Source organism: Pleurodeles waltl, chromosome 5 (genome assembly GCF_031143425.1).
Source record: "Pleurodeles waltl isolate 20211129_DDA chromosome 5, aPleWal1.hap1.20221129, whole genome shotgun sequence".
NCBI lineage: Eukaryota > Metazoa > Chordata > Amphibia > Caudata > Salamandridae > Pleurodeles > Pleurodeles waltl.
The window spans coordinates 291,402,382-291,428,882 of NC_090444.1; the positions used below are offsets into that span (position 1 = coordinate 291,402,382).

At 46.3% G+C, this 26,501-nt stretch overlaps 1 protein-coding gene across 1 annotated transcript in view; it reads left to right on the top strand.

The window, feature by feature from the left end:
• The window catches only part of MSH2 (mutS homolog 2), a 530,159-nt gene that overhangs the window by 449,852 nt on the left and 53,806 nt on the right, over positions 1-26,501 (top strand). Inside the window, exon 15 of the mRNA XM_069234037.1 lies at positions 15,794-15,966. Coding sequence (XP_069090138.1) covers positions 15,794-15,966 — 173 coding nt within the window. The remainder of the gene's footprint in view (positions 1-15,793; positions 15,967-26,501) is intronic.

Below are 26,501 nucleotides of genomic sequence, written 5' to 3' on the forward strand. Positions count from 1 at the left end.
AGAAGCCTTCAGCTGAAGTAATTAAATATCAGCACAAGACTGGTAGTCTTAAGTCACCTCATGCTCAATTCAAAATATCTTTATTCAGACAGAATTTGATCATAAAAGATAATACCTGACAATTTAAGAATGTGCAGTGGAACAATACAAACTGACAAATGGGTAAAACCATAATTCATGTTTTGTATAATAGCAGCAATAATGATCAAAGCAGCATGTTAAAAAGGCCAACAACTTACTGGACACATACACACATTTGATTAAAAAAAAAGTCTTGTAAATAAAATTCATAAGTCCTTGAAATTAGTTAGTAAAAAGAGGTATGTTTCATATTAACGTATAAACGAATACCGTTGACAGATAATTTAATTGGGTGAAAAACCTTATCTTAAACAGACAACAGATAAGATGGCCAGGTCCTAGGCTAACCTTCCATGGATTTTCTACATTTCACTGCGGCTCCATGGAAGGAGCTAACCCTCAAACATATATTGTGGCTATTCATCAATTGCAAATGAAATAACGCCTATCTGCATTTACAATGCCCCAGTTAATTTTAATAAAGTTTTAAGAAAGTATCTGAACTGGAGGTTAAATTTACAGAAAAGCATGAAATGCAGCAATGTTTTCTCTGCATGGCCATTACAAGGACATGACTGAACTGAAGTCCCAAAAGAGATACTATCGCCTTAAAAGCACAGGAGCCGCCAAACCATGCCTGTTCTAAAACGGAAGAGGAGGAGAGACCTCTCCCAATTCGCAAGGGTTAGAGACAAATATAGGGCGGGTTCAGAGGTAGCAAAACATCTATAAAAAGTTCAAACCAACACCTTAGTCAATTCAGACTCCAGCCTTTCGAATAGCGCAAAATTCAAAGAAGTGATGCTTTACTCTGTTTATCATGTTTTTTGCTAGCCGCTAGGGACGTTAATAAGGGCATGATTTAGATGTTGGCGGTAATGGTCCTGCCGTCGACTTTTTCACTGTAAACCCGCCTGACGGGTCCGCCTGCCATATTTAGGTATTGACTGGCACATAGACGAAAGACCGCATTCGAACAGCCGTCTGCCAAGAATCACTGGCTATGTCGATGGCGGGAAAGGGAAAAGGGGGTGCCGGCGGGACCTCAGCCAGCCTTCCCGCCTTGCAGATTTAGATGTGCCTTACTGACAAGGAAGAAATGGTGGCCTGTCCTCCACTCTTTAGTTGGCGGATTGTGGGGAAAAGGGGGTGAAAACTCACCTTTTTACCACTTTGCAGGAGGTGGGGACCACTGGAGACATATACATGTCACAGTAATTTTCTTAATTGGGATGCCAGTATTCATTGCCAAATTAATGCTGGCACCACAATAACGGTACATTCACACCTGTCAACTGTGTCCACTTGTGCGCATTTCAAGGGGAACTGTCCCTGTCATGTTATACTGTGAGTTGTGTGTGTGAGTCAGTACGTGTGTATGTGATGCGATTGGCTGGGTGGTGAGGTGCAGGTGTGTTGGTGAAGCTGAGTGTATAGGTGTGTTGTTTGTTGTTTGAGTGGTGTGTGGGTGCATTGTCAAAGATGAGTGTATGTTGTGTCATGGATGTGTGCCTGTTGGAAATGACCCTGTTTTGGGTGCATTGTCAATGATGAGTGTATGTTGTGTCATGGATGTGTGCCTGTTGGAAATGACCCTGTTTGCAGGGTTATCCCAAAACGTTTTGCCTTCTTCCTCCTATTTTTTTAGGTCTGTTTTTGCTGGTTTATTGCCTCTGCGCACTTTACCACTGCTAATCAGTGCTAAAGTGCAAGTGCTCCCTATAGAAATTGTACTGTTGATTGGCTTATCCATGATTGGCATATTTGATTTGCTAGTACAGTGCACTAGAGGTGCCCAGGGCCCATAAATCGAATACTACTGGTGGGCCTGCAGCACTGGTTGTGCCACCCACAGTAGCCCTGTAAATATGACTCAGACCTGCCAGTGCAGTGTCTGTGTGTGCAGTTTTAAACTGCCAATTCAACTTGGCAAGTGTACCCACTTGCTAGGCCGCAGCCTTCCTTTTTACTACATGTAAGGCACCCCTAAGTTAGGCCCTAGATAGCCCCATGGGCAGGGTGCAGTGTATGTTTAAGGTATGACATATACTAGTGTGTGTTATATGTCCTAACAGTGAAATACTGCCAAATTCGTTTTTCACTGTGCAAGGCCTATCTCTCTCATAGGTTAACATGGGGGCTACCTTTATGTATCCTTAAAGCGCAGATTCTCTTTGAGAGCAGATAAAAATGTGGAGTTTAGGGTCTCTGAGCTCACAATTTAAAAATACATCTTTTAGTGAAGTTGGTTTTAAGATTGTTATTTTGAAATGCCACTTTTAGAAAGTAGGTATTTTCTTACTTAATCTATTCTGTGACTCTGCCTGTTTGTGGATTCCCCGTCTGGGTCAGTTTGACAGCTGGGCTGTTCACACCTCTCCTCTAGACAGTGACACAAAGGGGGCTGGGGTGTAGCCTGTATATCTTAATTAGCCATCAGTGCTGGAGTGGAGGGGAGGAGTGGTCACTCAAACCAGAAAGGACTGTGCCTGCCCTCACACAATGCCATCACCAACCCCCTGGTGAGTGTCTGGGGCCGGGCCTGGACAAGGAAGGATCTTGCAATCACTTGAGACTTTGCTTTGAAGTTTGCCAACTTCAAAGGCAGAGCTGGGTATAAGAAGAAGACCCAAAACCCCAGACTTTTAGACTCTTTCTGGAATCAAGAGGAACCTCTGCCGAGGAGAAGAGCTTGAGGAGGAGTACTCTCCCTTTGTTGTGTTGCTTTGCTGGACTGGCCTGCAGTTGCTGCTTCTCCCTGAAAAGAGTGCAAAGGGTAAACTTTGCTGTGTGTCCTGCTTGAGAAACTTCTCCAAGAGCTTGGAGTAGAGCTTGCCTCCTGTTGGAAGTGTCAGTGACACCTAAGACTTCAGTTTCCTCGACCTGCAGCACTGCGCACTGTGTGTTTTGTGCTGTTCAAGAGGAGAAACCACTGCGACACCGCTGGCCTGCACCGTGACCTGCCGATGCCACACGGAGTCACCTTGCCGAGCTTCGAACCGCGACCCTGGTCTCACCGACGCCGTCATCGGCCAACTTCACCGAGCTGCTGCTCGCATCGTGACCTGTGGGCCCCTCACTGCGGCATCACCTGCTCACACCGCAGCCTGGACATCCCCGATGATGCTGCTCCTGTTGACACCGGCACCGCTGCCTGCACCGTGGTCTGTGGACACCGCTCGTGAGGTACACGAAGCACCATCCCATCCCGCACCACAGCCCCGGTCGACCGACGCCAGCACCATTGACTCCTGTGTCGTCATCAGGCATCCTGCCTGCACCGTGGCCTGTGGACACCACTCGCGAGGGTCACGAAGCACCGTCCCGTCCCGCACTGCTGGCTTGGGCCTACCAATGACAGCGCTTCAGCAGCAACAACAACGCTGCTTGCACCATGACCTGTGGACACCGCATGTTGCACCGTCCAGCTTCACACCGCTGGACGCTGTCACCGAGCCGCTGTCTGCACCGCAACCTATGGGCACCACACGTCGCATCATCCCGTATTGCACCGCAGCCCCGACGCCATCCAGGCCGGCGCAACTGACTTCATCAGCCTGGAGTTTGATCTGCAGTGCGTGTGACCTCAAGGGCCCGACGACTCCGGAACCGACACCGCGACGTCAGTGACGCCGCTCTCCAGAGCTCACCGCGTGGATCAACATGCCCTGCAAATCCATGGTACTGTTTGTGGGTCTTCCCGACACCGTAGCTGGCCCGCAACGCCGCAGCCGGCCTGAACTGTTGGTTTTGTTGATCATGACTCCGTGATAGCCCCAGGCGGAGCTATTGACTTCAAGGAACTGTAGTTTTGAGTAAATCTTGCCGAATTCACATTTTTCTTACTGTATGTTGGATTTTTATCGTATTTGGTCTTGTTTTATATAGATAAGTATTGGCTATTTTTCTAAACCTGGTGTGGTGTCCTTTTGTATTGTTTTCACTTATTACTGTGTGTTATGTGCAAATGCTTTACACATTGCTTCTGTGATCAGCCTGACTGCTCGTGCCAAGCTACCAAGGGGATAAGCAGGGGTTATCTGAGCGGGTATCCCCCTTATCCTGACTAGAGTGAGGGTCCCTACTTGGACAGGGTGCAAACCGACTGCCAACTAGAGACCCCATTTCTAACAGTGGCAATGTGTGTTTTCGGCATGTACGCGTTATGGTGTGTCGCACTGGCAATGGGTAGTTGTGTATATGTGTTGTTGCTAGGGGATAGTGTGTCACTTACATTCCTTCCATAGCCGCTCAGCCCCAATGTACAGATGATTTTAGAGATATAGTCCAACCAAGAGCTTGACTGACCCTTTTCTATGCTAAGGCACAATTATATCCCTACATAGAGATGCCACAGGGCTTGACCACACACACTAACCCACCCAGAAGGGGCAGATTAACCTTATCTATTATATATTGTAAATTAAGCACGGAATGTGTGATGAAACTTGAGCTGGACAGGGGTACATGCATCAGGCTCCGACAGATACAGTTTTCTTCGGTTTAGAGGGATGAAATATTGTGGTATCCCCAGATCCTGGCCCCATATGTAGCAGCAAGGACACACTGAGCTTTCTAAATATTTGAGGGGGGGGTGTTCCTTTCCCAGTACCCCTAGGTAGATGAAACAGTGGGCCAGCTGTTCTGCTATGTTTAAGCTGTGCTTGATTTAGCTGAGACTGCCTAGAACTGTTAGAAATAAAAATGACTCCTAAGTAGCTGAAATCATTCATGCTACTTAAATATTGACCCTTCATTGTGAGCCTGGAGATGTTCATTTTACCTGGCCCACACGCCATGATGTGTGACTTTCCAAAATTGGTAACCAGGTCGAGACTGCTCATAAAGGAGAAAAAGCGATCAGCCAGCATCCGTAACACATTAGAGGTACGCACCAGTAGGACAGCAACATCAGCATAGCAGCCCAGGCACAAGGGTATGGGCAATCCTCTGAGTGTCCACGGGGGTCAAGGTCAGATGAGAGCACAGACTATGTAGACAGTGACAAGGCTTGACAGACTCCCTGTTTAGAAGAAAATTCTGAGGTCATATCCTCAGATGCATTTAAACGCACTCTTGCTGCGAGATCTACATGCAGCAGGTGCAGAAAATTAACCACGGGTAACTCCACTCCCAAATCCAGTAACGTCATCCCGTTTAGTCCTACTCACACAGTCGAACACTGGAGAGGTCCATGAAGGCCAGGTACAGTGGGCCATGCACAACAAATGTATATTTATTATCAAACTCAGATTTAGGCATTGCTGCACTGTACCCTGCCCTTGTCAAAAAACGAACTGAAATGGCCAGAGAACATTATTTTCTTGGGCCCGTTTGGATAGACGGTTAAAAACCACCAAACCTATGATTTGTACTGTGCTGTTGATTAAAGAGATTGGTCTGTATCATTTAGATGAGGCTGGTCTCCCGTTTAAAAAAAATAATATATATATATATATATATATAGGCACAATGGTGCACAAAGCCCAAGAACGAGGAATCGTTAAATTCAGGAACTCATTAAACATGTTGGTGATCACTAGGCCCCATAAATCAACTTTACGTTTTATAAGGTTGATTGGGACCCCATCTGGACCTGGTGCTTTCCCACCCGACCACTGCTGTGTGGCAGATTCTAATAAGTGCACATGAAGGGCATTTAGTGCTGAAATGTAAGACCCAGTCAGACCCCAGAACATTACATTGTAGGAGAGGGCTTTTAGGGGCATTTCTATCTCTAATTTCATTGACTGTGTCCCAGAAAGTCTTACTGTTACTCCCGACAGCAGCAGACTCCAGAAGCTTCTAATCTCTCTCTAACAGAGTCGCCTCCTTACATTTCAGGGCACATTTGTTGGCAAAGCAAGGTTCTCAAACTTCCAACCTGACCCAGGGGTTAGCAATCAATGCCTTCCTCAGCCTACGATTCGCTGCTGAATAGTGTTCATCAAACCTTTAGGGGAACAGTGTTCATCAAACCTTTAGGGCCCTCCCTCATCAGGCCGAAAGGGTTTAGGCAGAAAATGGCTAATGACCTGAGTTATGCTATCACAATGGGCAGACATGCCATCCCCTCGGACGTTTTCTAAACAATTTAGAAATGAACCTTGAAGTTACTTGAATAAAAAGTTCAGTGTCTCTTCCGGTTCTTTGAGATGCCAGATAAGCCTTTAGGCTGTCAGGTGAGCGTTGGGAGATATAAGTTAATTTTGTATGATATATGTGCCTATTTACCTGTAGTATCCCTCTAGCTAGGAGAGCACACACAGGAAATAGAGTATTTGGGCTTTTGTTACATCCCCTGCAGACTGCAATGTTGAAAGAAAATTAAACAACTGTGTAAAATGAATACAAATATAATTAACAAAATCAATATTATAAAAATTAATAATATAAAACCAAGAGTGTGATATTTTGTCCTTGCTCCGCAGGGATAGAAAGGGCGAACTCTCTGAATTGATGACTGTGGCTTCAACTTTAAGGCTCAGACTAATCCAGATAGAGAGTCCTTCCTTAACTCTACCCCTCATAGACTGGGAGACTGAACTAGAATAACACGCATAGTCCTCACGGGAAACTGGTGAAATGGCCCAAGTTTCCTACAGTGCTTTAATGTCAAACCTGGAGATAAAAGTCAACTAGTCAGGATTTGTAATTTAATTTTATCCTTGAGTCCTTCAGTGTTCTGGCTGAGTATTGTGAAGGATCGAGCTGCACCAAGTCTGGGCAGACCATCCTTATGGCTGCTCTTAGGTGGGATTGGGGGGGAGGGTGTTGGGAGGAACTAGAGGGGACTGGGAAAAAGACAGTTGCTGAGCCCCTGCGATGTTTTCCAAACAAGGGAATTGAGGGCCCAGGCGGTAGACTGGCCTTTGAGTGTGGAGGGCAGGAGGCTTATAGAAATAGTCTAAAGAAACCAAAGAAACATTGTTTCTCGTTGTAGTGTATTGCCTCGGACCAAACAGAAGGTTATGCACCAACAACGGGAATATAAAATTCAGTGAGATAATCGCCCAGGGGTATCCGCAGAATCTGGACCAATCCAGGCACATCTCCAGACCATCAAGATGTCTTTGGCTTGGCATGGGGGCAACCCTTTATTTCACAGTAGCCAATCCAGAGTTTTGTTAAAAAGCTCATCACTAGGCTCCTTCGTCCCATTTCATAGGAGGGGTACCCCTATCAAAACTGCCACATAGGGACAGGCAGCAGGGTGAAGGCTGACTATAGCCTGAAAAGATGCTGGAGATAAGGAGCCCCTTGTGAACCCCCTCCTACTTCAATCCATTTGAATGGGTCCTTCATCAGCAGTAGTATCAGCACAGGGAGGGATCCTGGGAACAGAGCTAGATGTCTGAGGCACGCCTGGTTGATTGTCTTGGATAACGTCATCAGAAGATACTACGGCCATGGCTACAGAATTATACGTCACTAGGGCCTGGTCTTTGCTAGGAGACTGAGTGACAGTGGGCTGTGTACATCCGCCCTCTGGTGGGTACACAGCTCGTTACTGTATGTAAGGATGGAAGGGGCGGTGGAATGAGAAGTGCTAATTTTTCTTCAATGGAGTTTAAACGAGAAACTAGGGGTGATAACTCTGCCTTCGGTAGTGCCGTTAAACTCTCAAAGTGACCCTCCATGAGATTGCCCACACTGCACTTAGTCACTATTTCGGTACCCTCCTACGCTACTGAGGATTGCGGGAGCAAGGAAGGGTTAGAAGCCGTGAAGTCTACAACCTGCGGGGCAGTATCCCGTGGCTCTGATAAACTGTTATTTGATTTCCTCTGTCGGGTACCACGTTTGGATTTCCTAGGGGGAACGGAGGAGGTTGACACAATTTGCCAGAGGTGTGGGACTAAATAACTTGGATGATGTAACTGGGTGGAGTGGACAGGTCAGCGCATCCAACGCCGTGAGAATCACTAGCCCCTTAAGAGCGTTTGTTGTGCAGGACCCTGCCTCTCCTTGCCCCGTGAGTGTCTGGGGAACGTAATCCCACCCCAGCCCGAACGGCACCAAGCGTCACCAAAGTGGAGTGGACAGTCCTACGCTGCATGGATCACCAGGCGCTAAAGAGCGCAGGTTGTGAGGGCTCCGTCTCTCCCTGCTCCATGGGTGGTTCTGGGACATAGTCCCACTCCAGCCCAACTTGCACCATGCGCCAGCATTTTCTTCATCCCTGGCAGAAAAGGGCTTAGCATTAGTACTTTTAAGGCTTATTTTGAAACAATTTCCTACTCAATTTATTCATCTGATCAAAGTTCTACTTGTAATTTACATTGTTTCTTGGTTTCTGCGGGGATACTAACGTGACCTGCAGATTACTGCTTTTGTCCGGTCACGCATTCGACTCGGAGGCATACAATTGCCATTTTTTCAAATTGTTCTAATACCATTATTGGCACTGCCTCTGTGTATATTTGTACGTTATAAATATTGATTAGCCTGAACACCAGAGGCCTTACCAGACTGAGCTTTTCCTCCTTACCAGTTGGTGCCTCATCAGAGCAGGGAGGGGATACATTCAGGCAGTACCGCTGTATTTGATAGTAGAGTTGAAAGCATCCCCATCCTACAAACTGCTTTGCACACCTCAGTCTACCCCATGAAAAATGAATTTGAATTTATAGATGTACAGGTTTTGTTGTATTAAACTGAGTCCTGTTTAGTGTTGATTGGAGCATTTGTAACAGAAATTAAATGGTCCCTTTATCAAATTTCCATGTATGACTTTTTAGGTTTTGCCTAAAGACAGCTGTTTCTTATGCCAGAGACTTCACATTACGTAACAGTCCTACATACTTTCAAACATCGGGATAAAACATACATTACAGGGATGGTGGTGTTTTGGTTAGCTGTTGGAATTTGACTTGCTGTTGGTTTGGTGGATGTCCCTAAAACCATGGAAAGCCTACAAGGCTTTGCCATCATTTTCCCGTTGTGTGATAGGGTAGGGCATTAAGTTGTTTTCTGTGCTTCCCAGTTCTCCAGAAAATGATGCTTCTGCTTGCTTCTGTCTCCGTGGCCCTCCATGCAGAATGTGGCCTTTCCGCTTTTTGCTTAGCCAGAGCTTGTTAACTTGCATCCTGAGCATTGGCAAAGCCGATAGTATCTTCGACCATCTCGGAGAGGTATATTTTTATACTTCCAAGATGGCCATCATGTTACTTCTTTTCGTAATATGATAGCTATCTTGGCAGGCCAGTAACATTTTCAAAGCTAATACGTCAAGTAATCTAGCATTGGCAAACACGAGAAGAGTTATCTTTACCAATACTTGTTAAAAATACTTTTAATTTCCTAGTTGATGTGAGTGTCCTTTATGAAGTTATCCAGGCTGGTCAGTCATTGCATACTAATTTTAACGTACATACGGATGGATGCTCTGTATTAAACAAAATCAGGTTTCTTTTTTGTTGAATCTTTTTAGTGTTGAGCATGCAAACTTCAGACTTTTATATTAATTTTAAGACCAAGATTTTCAGAATACGTTAATTACTTTTTAAGTTATGACTTTTTAAAGTTTTGATAAAGTTAGTCTTTTTGTCATCAATGCACAGTCACCTTTAAAAATGCATTCAAAATCACACAGTTGGGTTACCAGTCTCTTCCCTTGCAGGGTGACCAAAGTGGTTGGGGGGAACACCGTGCCATTGGGGAGCCTCGGGCGGCTCCCGGTTCTGGCGGGAACAACATTGTAAAACCTCTTGGCACAGGGCCACCTGGAGGGGCCACTTGAAAAAGGAGATGGTTTGCAAGTGTAAAGTTGGTGCCTGGGTTTCCCCTTGGGCTGTTGAGGTCGCAAGGGGTTGGGGACCTGAAACACACAACAGACCCCGCAATGCAAGGCTCAGGGACAGCCAGGTGCTGTGCGATTTGGAGGTCTTGGATGCTGTGCATAAAAGGTCCCTGTGGAGCTGGATGCAAGACGTCTTCTTGAGGTCCTGCAGGATGTCGGGGGTGCTCTGGTGGGAGGTCCGGGGTGTCACTGAAGTCCTTCGACTGGGGCTTCTTCCTGGTCTCTGGGGGAGCTGTTGTTGATGTCCGTCGTGCACAGGTAAGTACTTGGGGTATTGCTACAACTTGGCCATGGGGGGGGTGGGGTGCTGTGCCACCAAACTGGGCACAGTTGCAGGTCTCCTCCGGGCTGTCATTGGTGTGTCGTCGGGTCCAGCTGCGACTTCGGGTTGCGGAGATAGCGTCTGGTCGTTGACGTGTCCTTCACTGGGTTGCAGGTTTCTGTGGTTTCTTGAGTGGTGCCTCCACTCAGAAGGGAATTCTCTGGCTGTTTGCAAAGCCTGGGGGTCCTCTGGGTCTTTTGAGGTCTGTCCAGTGGTCAGCTCCTCCATGGCGACTATTGTCGAGACACTGGTGCAGCAAGCAGGGGTCTTGGAGCGTCCCCTGGTGCAGCAGGTCCTCTGTTCACATCTTGGCGGGTTCTTTGGTGCTGTCTTCTGTTCTTCCAGATTAATATAATTTCTTGGTTTAGGGGAGCCCATTAAATACTCAGTTTAGTGGGTGTTTTAGGGTGAACCTGGTAGTGTCCAATGGGACACGTACCCTTGGGTGGCTCCACCCACTACAGTGACCACTTCCAATGGGAAGGGTCACTTCCCTAAACCCTATTGGATATTTTCCTGCCATCCAACATGGAGGAAGATGAGATGGAGGGTCCACTTCGCCTGCAAGCCCCTAGGAGTAGTGCATGCTCAGTGAGGCCACTCCTCCTACCCTTTTCTGGTTTCCCACCTTTGCTCTAGCCAAAAGTGGGGGTTTGGAAGGGGGAAAGCCTTCTGCTAGCAGCAGGCCTGGAGGCTCGAGTCTGAGGGTTTGTAGCCCTTTGAAGCTCACCACCAAAGTGTTGCACATTCCTGGGGGGGGGGGGGTAGCATTGTCTTATGAGCCAGAGAGCCATGGCTATCCCCCAGGTTTGTATGTTGACCATCTGGAGTGGCAGGCTGGATGGAACCAGTCAGCAACTCTGCCAGTTAGGGTTAGCTTTTGCAGGGGACCCCTCTAATGTGACCCCTGGGTACATTTAGGGTTAAATCCAATACTGGTACCAGTTTGGATTTAATATTCTGAGTTAATTGATACCAAACAACCCAGGGTACTGAGTGGCCATCATGTAGCTGGGGAACCCATGTTTGACGTGTGTAAAGTACATGTACTTAAAATGGCTGCTCTGTTCACTCACCATGCCCCCCCCCCCTGTTTTGCAAAGAACATGGAGGAGAGACCCCTAAGGGGGCCCCCTGGAGCTCGCCCCTCCCTCCCACACACACACACACCGTGGGGGCCTTTGTTACACCACTGGAGATGCCCCTTTTCTAATGAAGCGAGTCTAAACTAGTGCATTGCAGGTTTGAGGTGTGTGGGGTGGGGCCACTTTTTAGGCCTACTGTAGAGCCCCGTGGAGGATCGACTGCATAATCGGCCATCTAAGCACGCTATTATCCAGTTTAAGCCCCCATCAAGGCCCTGTAGGGATTGGTTAAGGGATGGGAGGGAGCGGGATTGGGCGGGGTGACACTGATCTTTAGTCTGTCTAAAGAGCGCTACTCTATTTTCTCTGGGCCTTAAGTAACTCCTAATGGTGGGCTGCATTTTTATCATGCCTGGTCAACATTTCAAGACTGACCCATGACACTGACACAGATCTTTTCACCATGCTCACCAGAAAAGCAGCTAAATTTCTTTTACAGGATACAGATCTGTGCAACATGCACATTAGGCCGACTTTTCAACATTTTGCGGATAACAGATCTTTGCAACATGCGAACTGGGCTAGCATTTCACCCTTTGAAGCAAGTGGAAACAGATTTGCTAACCATGCTCACTTGGGCCAGCATTTCAACATTTCACGTGAGGGTTAAACATGCACACTGGATCAATATGTCAACATTTGGCTTGCAGGTTGAAAGGTTCCGTGCAACATGCACACTGGTCACTGGGCCATCCCTCGAACTGCGATTACAATGAAAAGTGCGACAAAACTTGCAATTGTTATGACTGCAAAGTTTAAAGTGAGGAATAATTCTGGAAACTCATTGTTATTCGTGGGAAATGTCTTAGCAAAGACCAATTTTTGCTACTGAAATAGTTGTAGGAAAAAATATTGGTGAAATAATTCTTTCTATCAAAGTTTGCCATACTTCCCGGCCTTTGCAAAAAGTTAAGTTGCAGGTTAAGTACTTTCTGTCCGCTCCTAAAGCCATATATTTTCAGATACCACACGACGTAGCAACGGATGTTAGTCCCCTGAGTTATCTTGCCAGCTCGAGGTGTCAGTTTCTGAGAGGTGGGAAACTGTGCTTCAAGCCCCCGTGTCTGCGCGGACTGCTCGGTTGTCCCTGGTTGTGTTCTTGTTCCACACTCTGTAATTGTGTGTAACTGGAAAACAGCAATACAAGTCCCATTATGCAAAGCTGTGAGCCTGGATGGCTTGGGGCTAAAGTGGGAAGAATTATTGTATTGTATTGTAATGTAATCGTATTTATATAGCGCTTACTACCCCTGACGAGGCGTCGAAGCGCTTTTCGGTGAGTAGCACGCTACTCTGGAACCCAACAAGAATTAGTGATGGAATAGTATCAGGAAATAATGAGTACAGTTTTAGTATTATTATGAGTTAATTTGAGCCGCGGATATGAGAGGTTGTTAGTTAGATTGACTGGAGTAATGGAAGGGTGGAGGAGGAAAGAAGTCCAGAAGTGTTAATTGGGAGTATATCCTTCATTTACTCAACCCAAAGGCTTGGGATGAGTAAAAGGGGATGGAAGAGGGAAGAGTACGTGAAAGGGTTAGGGAGAGCATAGTAGCAGGGTGAGATAAATGCAGGAGAATTTAGTAGGGATGTGTGGGAAGTCACGGTAGTGTGAGGTTTGGTGAGTTAGATGTGGAAGCGGAGGGAAGAGCTTAGGCAGAGTTATTTAGGAGATGAAAGTAGTAGAAGGGATTTGGGATGAGTCAGAGTGAGAATGGAGGATAGTTTGATAGAGACATGACAGATGATGATGGGTAGATAAGTGTGATAAGATGAGAGCAGGAATTCATAGATATCTAGTATAACAACCCACCCAGGAGCCAGGCAATGACCCACGAACATGCCAAGCACAGAAACAACATATACACATACATACATACATACATACATACATACACACACACATACAAACACACATGAATATACACACACATATGCACATACAATATATAATTAGAACCATGGGTAAAATATACTTAGTCAAACAAGTTTAGAGTGTGTGTGTATTTTATTGTTATGGCATAGTAGCGATACATATTTTCTAAAGAACTATACATAACTAGAAATATACACATAATCAGAAAAAAATATTTATCAACATAGGCATATGCAGTCCATAGTTGTTTGAATATGGTGGTTATGAAGGAAAGAGCCAACTCTTGAGTAGTTTTCTGAAGACAAGAAAGTTACCTGTGGCTCTTATAGTTGGTTATTATAGTTAATTATGTGGCTGTATCCATCATTGGAGCATGTGTGAAGAGGCGCCTACTTCTGAAACATGACCCCTGTGGGTGTGACTATTTCATGCACTGCTTTCTCCTCACTGCAGGATCTGCCCCGGGGTTGGGGCATTTACAGCTCATTGGTGAAGCTGCCTATCACTCCTGCGGTGGGGAGTTCTGTATCTCTGCTTTGCTTGCATTGCGTGATTGAGGTGCACTAAGGAGCAGTGGTGAGAGTACTAGGGCACAAGGGGGCACTGCAGAGCAGCAATGAGGTCCATCACCGGAGCTGGCAATAGTGAGCTTTGTGGGTCCAGGGATGCAGCTGATGGGGATGCTGCTAGATAGGACTTGGGCCCATGAGTGGCTTCAGGGCGGAAATTATCACAGCCCTGATGCTCAGTTCATTGATCTGAGGTGGATGCAATGCTGAGCCGGGGTTGGTAAGAAAGCCCTGCTGGTGGCGCACAGGTTCCTGGCGCAGACACCTTAGACTTTGTCTGGGATTTGTATCTGCCCTCAGTCCCACCTACTGCTAAAGTGTCAGGGGACTCGAGCCGGGAGCAGAACTGAACAAATGTTACTTCTGCGTCTTGTGGAACTGCTCTTCAGTGGCAAGGCCGCTGGAATTGGGAGAGGACCACACTGCTCCATTCGACCAGAATGCCTTCATACTATACTTGGCCGACATATATCAGGATCGTGGTGAGATTATTCAAGACTGGGATTCACGTTAAAGCCCACTGCTGCCAAGGGTCTGGTTGTGGCACCCTGAGCCAGTCCAGGTTTTCAGCTCATGGCGCAGTGCATGCTGGGATTTAAATACCGATGCAAGTAATGGGAGACAGACTACACATCCCAGAATGCAAAGGGCTATCTGTACCAGTGTGACATTCTTGTGGCACTTGCCAGTTGGCATCACTGCCTCTGTCTCATGAGCCCTTCCGGTGCAGTTACGTCACAGGGAGTACACTAGATTGGATAAACCCTTCAACCTGCCCATAAACTGAAATCATCCTGGCTCAAGCATATTTCACCAAGCTCGCCATGGGCCGTAAGAAATAACAGCATACTAGGGAAAAATGTTTCCTGTACTCAGCAGAATCTGGGCCTTCTAAATGATCCTCTGTGCGCTTTGTACATAGGTCACATGCAGTAGAAGTATACTGCGTTTAGTTTTTTGTTTATCGAACATAACATCCAACGCCCCATGCTCTCTGCCTATCAGGGCCGGACTGGGAACCCAAAGCAGCCCTGGTAACATTTGCCAGACCAGCCCCCATAGGATGCACAGCCAGCGAGTCTGACAACTACAGGAAGGCTTGGGTGGTTCTCCTCCCAAGAAACTTTGGCAAAAACGGTGCATTCGGCAACACATTTTTAGGTTGAGCACGCAAGCGCTCTGACGTGTTGCAATCTATCTGTGGGCTTTTAACCATGCCCACTGCACACTCATCACTCACTTGGTCAAAGGCTTGCCTTTCAAATATCCTTTATCATTGGTAAATGCTTTACCTTTGACCCTCCGTGGGGCAGTTTTGTTACCGCCTTGACCATCAACCCTGTTTCATGGATAATTGCGCTTTTGCCGATATGTTTGACTGCGACCTAACTTCTTTTTCCTTTTGTGTCTCTCCTTTGCGCTCACGGCCGCTGTGGTGCTTTGAATCGGCTCGCTTATGTCAACTGTTTTACTTTTTATTTTTATTTATATGGCAAGAAAAGTCCAGTTAGGAATGTACAACACCAAGAGCTCTCATTTGAGCAGTCGCGAGACCCATTACATTGCATATGCTTGTTTGTAATTGTAATTAAAATTATGTCGCTTTACCAGTGACATTCCCAGATTCCACGTTTTTTACATTGTTTATCGTTTCCTGCTTTGTTTGGGTCATGTGTGAATTCAGCCTAGTTGTACAATGCACTATCTGCTCGTATACACTGAACATCTGCTGCTTTATTGTTGACTGCGGTGATAAAATAGCGTATAAATGTGTGCTAGCTGCTAGAAAAACAAGCAAAGCCTATATGTCTGACTTTTATGAGCTATTTAATACAAGCATTGTTGTGCACAAATGCCTTTTGCATGCAGTAGCACAGCAGATCAAGACATATTGACCATGCTCTGGCTTGCTAATATTACATAGTTTTGAACATTGAGAGCTGATGTACGTGCATTTTACCTTTGTAATTTGCTAAAATAACATGTTGGTTTTTCTAGGTGCCTGTGATCAGAGCTTTGGAATACATGTAGCGGAGCTGGTACATTTTCCAAAGCATGTTATTGAAAATGCGAAACAGAAAGCTTTAGAACTGGAGGAGTTTCAAAATGTTGGAAAGACTGAAGAGTTTGAGGAGGAGCCAGCCGCCAAGAAACGCTACCAGGAAAGAGAGGTTTGTCCTCATACATTTTAATTTTGTCATACTGACTTCAGCACATAAAGAATAGGATCCACGCATTTAGACAAAATGGTTTCTCGTATAGCCAGTGTTACACACCATAAAGTATTTCTTACCTGAAAGTAAACGCCACTGGACACTTTCAACCTGATGTTTAAGATAATTGACTAGGGAAGAGCAACAACGAAACCACTGGTGTCGGTGAAATTGTTTTCCAGGGAAACGCACTAAAATCAGCAAACGGCTTTACCTCCAGAGGGAACAAGCATTGGCAAAGCCAATAGGTCGCGCCTTTGAGACCTATTGGCTTAGCCCTGGTTTTCACTGCACAGCAAAGACAACAGGTCAAAAAGGCGAAACCTTTTTGGCTGAGCAACATGGAGTAGCACACGGGTAGAGAGGTGGGGCGGTAAGTAGACGAGGGCAACAGTTCAAAAACAAATGCACTCTCATAAATGCGTTCCAAAACGAAAAAAGTAGTGCTTGAAAAGCAAGCAGTGGAAACATCAGTGCCAGCCAGTCAAAGTCTCAGTAAAGAGGCATTGTTCCATGGGAGGGACAAACACAAAATTGACAAATTGGGGCACAAATAAAAAACAGGCAAATGAGTGTGACACAGAAGCCACCAGTGGTAAAGGATGGGCGGACTCCAAGAACCTCTATGTACTTCTAAGCCACAATATGCCTCACAGTAGACAGGCTTCACCTCAGAAGGACTGAGCCTTCAATCGTATTCCACCTGATTGCAAATAAAATATCACCTCCGTCTGTTCTAACCACCACATCCTGTCCCCTCCTTTCATTCCCTAGCCCCCAACTCAGTCTGTTTTGTCGAGCATACAGACATGTTTATGAAATTAGAATTTGTTTTCTTCTCTATGCTGATTTAACCCATTTTGTCAATTTTTTAGTTCTTGACAGCAGGCAGGTGTAGCTGTCTGGTGAGAGCACATGTCTTCAAACACACATCTCGCCTGTGAGAAAGTTTAGTTTGGATGGATGGTACTCCACCACAAAGAATAATGTCCCTATTGTTTTTGGGTCTAGTAAACGTTTCAGTGATTTAAACCTAAGCTCAACCACTGGTAGGTATGGCAAAGCTTAACTTGAGAAAATGGGTAAAACATTTAGAAGTACAAAAAAAATTAAAGTTGAAAACACAACAAAATAAAAATCCCAGTTCAGTTTATGAAAATATCATAATGATCATAAATCCAATAAAGGTAGCAGATAAATTAATTTTTTAAGTTTTAATTGAATTTAGTGGCAAATGCAGTTAAGCTCCAAAAGCTGTCATCCGGCTATTCTTTACTGGTATGTAGGTGCTATTTAAGGATGACTGCGATGGAGTGTGGGGCCGATACAGAGACAAGGTTAGTCCGATTCAAAAGTTTTACCTACTCAAGTCCAAAATCCTGAAGAGGCAAGTCAGCAGGCTGTGGAGATTTTTACCTTTGTACTTAGTCACTTTTTTTGGAGCTCTGATTTCTCCAGCGGGGCAAAGCTGAAAACTGTGGTTAAGTAGGGTCCAAATGGCATATAGCCTCTCTGTGACCTCCAACTGAAATAGATTTGTTGTTGCGGAAAAGTTCAGAGTGGGAGCAACCTGAATCATTGGCCCAGTGGCAGCACACCTTCATCAGATTGGATTAGCAGGTTTGTCCTGGTCTTCCAGAGGTCTTTGAAGCTAAAACGTTTCCAAGTCCCAGGCTTTTCAGGATATTAAGAGGAGTACGCTTGACTCACCCAAGAACCCCAGGCCCTCAAGAACAGCACTGGGGGGTCAAGACTTACTCATGCAGAAGCCACCAGCAGGGTACAGGGCTAGTCCTTTTGTTATTGGTCAGATGGGCCCTTCAGGAAAAAGGCAAATAGCAGCGTGTTGTGTCCCTATAGCTTAACAGTAGGCCACCAAACTGACCCTTGGATCCCACTTCTTTATTCTGGGTACATGTGGGAGCAGGTCCACCCTTTTGGGTTTCCTCACAGGTCTCAACAGCAGGTGCAGTCCTTCTTCTGTCTTTCACAGTTTTCAGCGAGTTTCCCAAAGGGTTCAATATTTATGCCTCACGCTAGCCTGCTCCCTCCCTAACCAATAGGGAAAAAGTTTCGAATGGTAATCCTACCAACTTTCGCAACAGTTCCTGTGTGCCATTCTGCAGACAATCCCAGGGTGCAACCCTGTACCTAAAGCAAGTTGGTAGAACCTCTCGTCCCTTGTGCAGAGCTGCTATGCCCACCTTAGACATCTGGCCAGGGAAATAAGCAGCTCCTCTGAAGTCACTCAAAACTGGTTTTGAAGGCAGCACCTCTCTCACAGGCATTTGTGCCTAGCTGGCTAGAAGGACAAAAGATGGGGCAGGCACAGGTGTTAGTTACATCTGCCTGTGACTCAGGCCTCTTTTAAGTTAGCCTGCACAGCGCAGATGGTCATCCTTCTGAGGAAGAAAACACCTCCCCACACCCATTGCCTTTGTCTCAGGTATGGGAGCAAGTTGAAACCTCGTCCAGGGGCTATTTAGCTCTTGGATGACAGTTGGGAGTGCATGAAAATGAGTCTTTAGACAGGCAAAAAATGACTTTTTTTAAAGTACGTTTTGTAAAATATTTAGTGCAAATCCAACTTTACCAGTGAATTGGATTTGTAATAAATATTTGAGAAAGTCCAAGAAGGAACTTTGTAGTTGGTTCCGAGGCAGAGGTAACATTATTTAAGTTTACTCCCATTAACTCCAAGTGCCTTCCTATAGAATAGCAAACATGCTACAGTGCAAGTAGTTTTTGGGGTGTTCTCACAGTAAGGACGTTTTAATTAAGCTTTTACATGCCCTATTTTTTGATACCATGCTTCCTGCCTTACTGTGGATTAAGGCCTTCTTAGGTGTGACTTAATGTATAAAAGGAAGGTTTAGGTCTAGCGAGGGTTATTTTGACAGGTTGAATTTGCACTTAAAACCTGCACAGCCAAGTTACTCCTCGCAGGTTTGTAGACATGTTTTGCATTGTCACTTTAATGGTAGCTCAATTTGTGCTGCAGTCCAGTAGTGACATTTAACTGACTGGCCCGGAATACTCTTTGTACTATATGCTAGGGACTTATAAGTACATTAAATGTGCCAGTTAGGAGTATAGCAAATTTTGACATGTTTTAGTGCTCATAGTGCATAGCAGAGTCCCAGTGCAGAGTCGAAAAAACAGCAGCAGGAGTCTAAAAAAACATTTAGGTGATCATGCAAAAAGAGGCATTTTCTTACAGTGCCATTCAAAATACACATGCTCACAGATACAGAAACAGACTTTTAGATAACCTCTTTCAGGAGTTTGGCTACTTTGGTTCTGCTTGCTTTAGGCATCAGCAGACAAGGCTGTCCATCAATGTTAATTTAAAACCATTGTATTTCGTACATGTAAGCGCTAAAAAAGTAGTTCACGCAATTATTGACTTTTATGCATTTGTTTCTTTCTTTTCTTTTTTCTATTTTTTAATCAGGATGTCCTCTCTCTCTGACACACTCAGCCTCTCACTCTCTCTATATCATTAAACCCCTCAAACCACCACCAACCCCCTCACCTCTGCTCGTCCTTTATGTCCTGATGCCACCCTGCCTGATCCAGTCCCACACTCAGTTTCTCTTTAATTTTTTTATACTGGCCCAGCATATGAGAAACACTACCAAGGCATCCTGTTGCCCTTTTTGCACTCCAAAAAGTCTGCCACTGTTTTGCAATGCAGGCATTTGTACACAACAGCCCTCTTGGAATGCTAAGAGATGTCATTCTAAGATAACTGCTGTGTCTCTGTGTGCGCACGCATATGTGGTTGTGTACATCACAATACATTCATCAAGACGAGGCAGCAGACAGTTTGTCTTTTTTCTCCTTTACTGTTGTTTCAACATGACCAGTAACCATGTCAGAACAGTAAAATAAAATCAGCCTATGAGCCAGTAGCAGTAGCTGGACCCTCGTGGGCAAGATTTGGGGGGGTGTATGGGTGAACAAACCTGGCAACCCCAAAATGCCTCTACTTTTTGTTAAAGGCAAGACCTGAGGGTTTTGCCAGTGCTTGTGCAGAATGGTATCTATTTGCATGGTGTAGTGTAAATTTGTTCTTAAATTTGGCACTGCTACCATTCAAGGACCAATCTCAACGTTTTTTTAATTACATTTATAATATTTTAGTATTTATTGAAAAGGGTCTGCACTCAAATAAATGTATTGAATGTAATTGAAATTGATGCCAAACAATATCTGGCAGCATTTATTTTGAAAGAAGCAGTGGTGAAGCTGGAGGTAGGGTGAGTGCCACTTGCCACTCTTCTGGAAAGGTACCAAGGCATTTTCAAGCCTGCCCTTTAAAATGCATATGCAGCGATGCATCACACGCTCACAAACACACTCCTGCACACACCCCTCCCCCAAGAAAAACTGTTTAGCATATTGCTTCTGTTAAAATCAATGAACAAGAATTACTTCATTTGCATCAGCATTCTTTTAATTTATCAGAACACGTCCTTTCTGTTATCTCTTCACAACTTAGCTCCATGGTTTAGCCAACAGCAGACTAGCACACACTGTAAAATGTTTTTCTAATTAATAGTTTGTCACATTGTCTACTTATTTCAAAGAATCATTTCCTCTCAAAATTGATTTCAGAAGGAGAGAAACCTTGGTGTTTCCTATTACCTGTTCTTCCATCATGGATGCTTGTTCAGGGGTTGCCTGGTTACAACATGTTCCTTCCTTTGTGCTAAAATAATTCCTCTTTGCAGTTCATCTTTAGAATAGCTTGGCTGAAGAAAAGACGGCTGTTGTTAACAAAGGAACTGGGGCATCCTTCATATTGTGCTAAGCTTGCTTAACAGCCATTCCAGTAGCCTCAGAGCTTTATAAGTTTAACACCAACTTCATTTATGAAACTTATGAAAAGTTTAAGTATTTTATTTTTCTATCTGATAGAGACTTCTACTTGCAGATTCCTTACTTTTGAATTTCCCCCAGACGTTAGGCTGGATCCAGAGAATTTTGTGACCATTACCTCTGCACCATCAAGTGGCGTTGATTGACTGGGCATCAGTCATCTGCGCCAGCTATGACATTGTAAGTCCTATATAGGTGCCTCCCTGGTGCACAGATGTCAGTTGTTTTCTTTCCACGCCAGCAGGTGCTCATCCGAAGAGAGCTACTCCTCAGTTGATTTTTGACTGACTTTTTTCAACTTTTTGTCGAAGATTGTTTTGAGTTTTCAACTCCTGGTGCATCAGGGATGTCATTGGAGAAGAGAGGGTTCAAGCCCTGCTGTTCTTATCATCCAGCGGTGTCCATACGGATCCGCACCTTGTGTGTCTTTGGTGCCTGGAGTATGACCACAACCCAAAGTTGTGCTCCGAGTGTCGGGCTATGCATCCAGAGGTTTTGAGGGAGTGATCCCTGAAGCTGATGGCTTCCCAATGCTCAATTCCACACAAGTCGAGATCGCGTTCGAAAGGATGGTCCCTGGATCCGTTGTGAAGTCCTCCTTCGTCGATGTCCCACTCCAAGTCCTCTGGTCTGTTGGCTAAGTCGAGGCACAAAGAGAAATTTAAGAAGTCGAAAAGTTCTTCGACTTCTCGTCGGCCGTCAAGGAAGTGTTGATGTTGTAGGCCTCGCTCTGCAGAGCCTGCACTTGGGCTGACTCCGTGCCTCCCTAAGTTTACGCGTGCCGGCGCCACCCCTGTCCCAACTTACAGTTTTGTGAGGTCATGTGCCTAATTTTTGGGTAGTACAACACCTCTGGAGTGCCTTTGGGAGCTGCAGAGTCTGGAGGGGCCCCTTTGGGTTCCACGCTGGCGGCGAGGGGCACCCAGAGATCCAGTCCTGGATCCGGGCCAACGTTGATCGTATGACTCCGACCTTCCCTGACGGCGATGCTCCTGGCGCCCTCCGTGCCACCGGCAACACCCTCCCCATTGTAATCTCCGACTCTGACACAGAGCCGGATGGGCGTTGTAGTATGCTGATTTCGACACCGGCAGGAGCCTTAGCCCCTTTCTTATGGACTAGGTTACATAGATGAATGGGAGGAGTCGCTGGGCCCTCTAGAATACCAGCTCCAGTAAGAACAATCTAAGAACTCACTTGAAGACTTGGGAGAAGCCAACGGACTGGATACCTCTCCAGATACTGGTCTACTTTCTCCCCCTACCGTGGCTACGGAGGAGAGAACTTCCTATTCTCTAGTGGTGAGGACAGCTGAGGTCCTGGACCTTGAGTTGCCCTTGGTTGCCAACATGACTTATTTCCTAATAGAGATGCCTCTGTTTAATGAGGCCTTCACCGATGTCCTACTGGATACTTGGTCCAAACCCAGCACAGAGGCTCCTGTGAACAGGACAATTGCCCACCACCATTGCCTGCCTCAGGGACCCCCTGCGAGCATGGTTATCTAAGCCTCTACCCTCTCAGGGTGCATTCCCTTCTGGAAAGCCAGATAGGGAATCCAGAAGGTCGGACACAATTGGGAAGAAGATATTTTCTTCCACCATCCTTGCATTGCGATCCGTGAACAGTGCATGCCTTTTGGGCTGTTATTCCCATATGCTGTGAGATACGATTGTGCACATGCAGCCCGGAGGAGGCCTAGGCTGTGCTCTCTCAGGCTATTGGCGATGGGAGAAACGCAGCAAAGTTCACAATCTGTTCAAGACTAAACAGGATCAACTCACTGGGCAGAGCGGTTTCCTCATTGGCTTTGAGACCTGGTCGAGGACGTCCAGCTTTTCAGGGAATGTCCAAGCTACCTTGATGGACATGGCCTTTGATGGCAACCGTCTCTCTAGAGACAAGACAGACTCGACGCTCGAGTGCTTCAAGCATTCTCGAGCTACGGCCAGGTTCTTGGGCCTTGCAATGCCAACCCCCCCCCCCCATCCACCACCCTAGTCTGCTTTTCGTGGCTATAGAAGGGGTGTCCAAACACATCTATTCCTGGCCAGCCACCGTGCCGCCCAGCCTCTGCATGGCTGAGGTATCCACCGACCTGGATCAGGTGGCCAGTGATCTGGGCAGTCTTGAGATGCCCCACCTCCAACACACTCTTCACGCACACCTCTGCAGCAGCCTCCAAGCCTTCCTAGCCTGATTCTTCACCCACCGAGGGCCAGTAGGAGGCAGGATTCTCCAGCACCAGCTCTGCTGACAATCCGTCATGCCAGACTCCTGGGTTTTTCAGATTTTAGACAGCCCGAAGGGGCTACTCCCTCCCTTTGAGGACTACCCCTTCAACCATGCCATCACCCTACGATCGGATGAAGGAGGATCACTTGTCCCTTTTCCGTGAGGAAGTTATGGCTCTCTTGGCCAAGGGAGCCATAGAAGAGGGTTCCTGTACCAGAAGTAGGTCCTGGTTTCTATTTTTGTTTCCTTTTCGTACCCAAAAAGGACAAAGCCCTCTGCCCATATCCTAGACCTTTGGTCACTCAATCACTTCCTCAAGAAGGAGAAGTTCAAAATGCTCACTCTTACTCTGGTTCCAGCTGCTCTGGACCCAGGACACTGGATGATAGCGTTGGACTTGCAGGACGCTTACTTCCACATTTCCCAGCGTGCCTGCCCACAGGTATTACTTGCTGTTCACAGTAGATCACAAGCACTTTTCTTTGGCCTTACCAGCTCTCCTCAGGTGTTCACCAAGGTGATGGGGGTAGTCGCAGTTCATCGGTGCAGATCAGGGGTTTTAGTCTTCCCCTGATGCCTGGCTGTTGAAGGCGGGCTCGCACCAGGTTGTCGTCTTTCCACCTCCAGACTACGGCGGACCTCCTGCATTTGCTGGGGTTTACTATAAACATGCAGCGGGTACACCTGACTCCCTCTCAGATGCAGTGCAATTTCGGACCTATCCTCCAGAGCAGCGAGTCCAGGATACTAAGGCTATGATACTGATGTTTTTGCTTCTATCCTGGTGAGAATGACTGAGGCTGCTGGGCCTCATGGCCTCTTGCAACCTGCCTGCTGGTAGCATATGCCAGATGTGGGCTCTGCAGTGGGACCTGAAGTTCCAATGGGCACATCATCAGAGGAATATCTCTGACAAGGCCCAGATCTCGGAGGAACTGTGAAAGATCTGCAGTGGTGGTTAACAAACCACAATTCGGTCAGAGGCAGATCCCTCTCCTTTCCCCAAACAGATCTGACAATAGTGACAGATGAGTCACTCCTGGTATGGAGTGGCCATCTTGGAAAGCTGGAGATCAGAGGCATCTGGTCTCTGGTGGAATCCAGACTTCACATCAACCTGTTGGAGCTCCATGTGATCCAGCTAGCATTGAAGCTATTTCTTCCCCCTGTTAAGGGTAAGATGATGTAGATGTTCACGGACACCACCACTATGTGGTACTACAACAAGCGGGGTGGAGTCATTGATCCTTTGTCAAGAGACTATGCATCTCTGGATGTTGCTGGAACTGCAGGGTCATATCTCTGGTGGTTCAACATCTGGCAGGCTCTCTGAATGCCAGAGCAGAGGAACTCAGCTGAAAATGCCTAGCGGATCACCATCCAGAGGTGTTGCAAAGTCTCTTTCAGCAGTGGGGAGCGCCTTAGTTAGATCTGTTTGCCTCTGCAATGAATGCACAATGTCAGCAGTTTTGCACGTTGGCGTTTCCAAGTGGCAATGGAGACGCTTTTCATCTTGAGTGGAACTCAGGCTTCCTCTACGCTTTTCCGCTAATACTACTTATGCCCAGAGTCCGCAAGAACAACAAGAACGACCGGGCCCAAGTAATCCTTGTGGCTCCAGACTGGACACTTGAGAGTCTAGTATCCTGAGCTGCTGAGCATGTCCATAGATTCTCAGATTAGACTTTCCTTTCAGGAGGATCTTCTGTTGCGGCAGCAGGGTAGGATTCTACACCCAAACCTGTCCATTCTCCGTCTTCTTGTGTGGAGATTGAGCAGCAATAGTTGACAGCTTTTGACCTTCCTCCCGAAGTCTGTAACTTAATCTTGGCAGCCAGGACTCCCTCCATCAAATTGGTATATGCCTGTCGCTGGAAGACATTTGTGGCATGGTGCATATCCAAGTCTATTGACCCCCTCTCTGATCCGCTGTTGGCACTCTCAAAAGTTTCTGCTGTTTCTGCTTTTTTGAGGTTGACTGATCAAGCTTTTTTTTTGTTTTTGTTTTTTGTTTTTTAAAGTCCCCTTACGTTCCTCAAAGGTCTTAACCACCTCTTGCCTCCATCCACATTCATTATGCCCCAGTGGGATCTGAATTTGGTTTTGACATTTTTGATGTGCACTCCTTTCGAACCTTTCCACTATTTTCCTCTCAGGCTTCTCACTTTGAAAGCAAACGCCCATGTTTCCATTACATCTGCCTGCAAGGTGAGTGACCTGCAGGTATTGTCATCTAAGCCACCCTACCTTTATATCTATCCTGACAAAATGCTGCTGCGCAGTACGGCCTCCTTTCTGCCAAACATGGTTATGCCCTTTCATGTAGGCTAATCCATCACCGCACCCTCACATCCTTCTAAGGAAGAGGAGAGGCTCCACTGCTTGGACCCAAAAGAGTGTTGGCGTTCTACCTTGATCGTGCAAAAGAGCTCCGGTTGGATGTCCAGGTTAGGCAGTGCAGAAGCGGACCATCTCCAGATGGGTTGTACTCTGCATTAAGATATGCTACGCACTGCCAAAAAAGCAACCCCCTAAGGGTTTGCGTGGTCATTCTACTCAAGCTACAACTGCGACCACTGCGTTAGCACATGGAGTTCCAGTCCTTGATATCAGTCAAATGGCAATGCAGGCATCCCTGCACACATTTACCAAAGACTACTGCCTGGACAGTCAGGTCTGCAGGGGGGGGGTGTACTTTGCCCATTCAGTCCTGTAGAACTTTCTAGTATGATCTTGGTTTGAAGGCCTACCTTTGGGCATGGTATTGCTTGGGTATCTATTCAAAGGTATGGAATCTGCACCTAGAAGTCTCTATCAGATGAACATGTTGCTTACCTTCGGTAATGCCTTATCTAGTAGAGACAGTATCTAGTTGCTGATATCTTACCCACCCACCCATCCTCCCTGCTCTGTGAACTGATTTCTACGGACAGGGACTCCCTCTTTAGGGCCTTAGTTTTGACCCACCAGCAGTCAATTTCTTTATGACTCTGCCCTTCAGGTGTGGAAAGTCGTGAAAAGAAACTGATGTCAGTGCGCCAGGTTGCCACCTATATAGAACCCGTGACATCATATCTGGTGCGGCCAACGACAGACGTGGAGTCGATCGACGCCACCTGATGGCATGCAAGGGTACTGCTCACCAAATTCTCTGGGTCCAGTCTGACACCTGGAGGAAATTGAAAGGTAAGGGATCTGCAGCTAGATATTGCCTCTACCGGATCTTAAAACGAAGATGATTATCTCATCCTGAGGTCAGGTGATCTATTGACCTCCTAGCAGTCTTCTGGAAAAGAGCACGGTTGTTAACCATATCTGGTGGTCATAATCCATAAGGAGAGAAAGATATGATAGAACCCTGCTGCCAAGTGTTC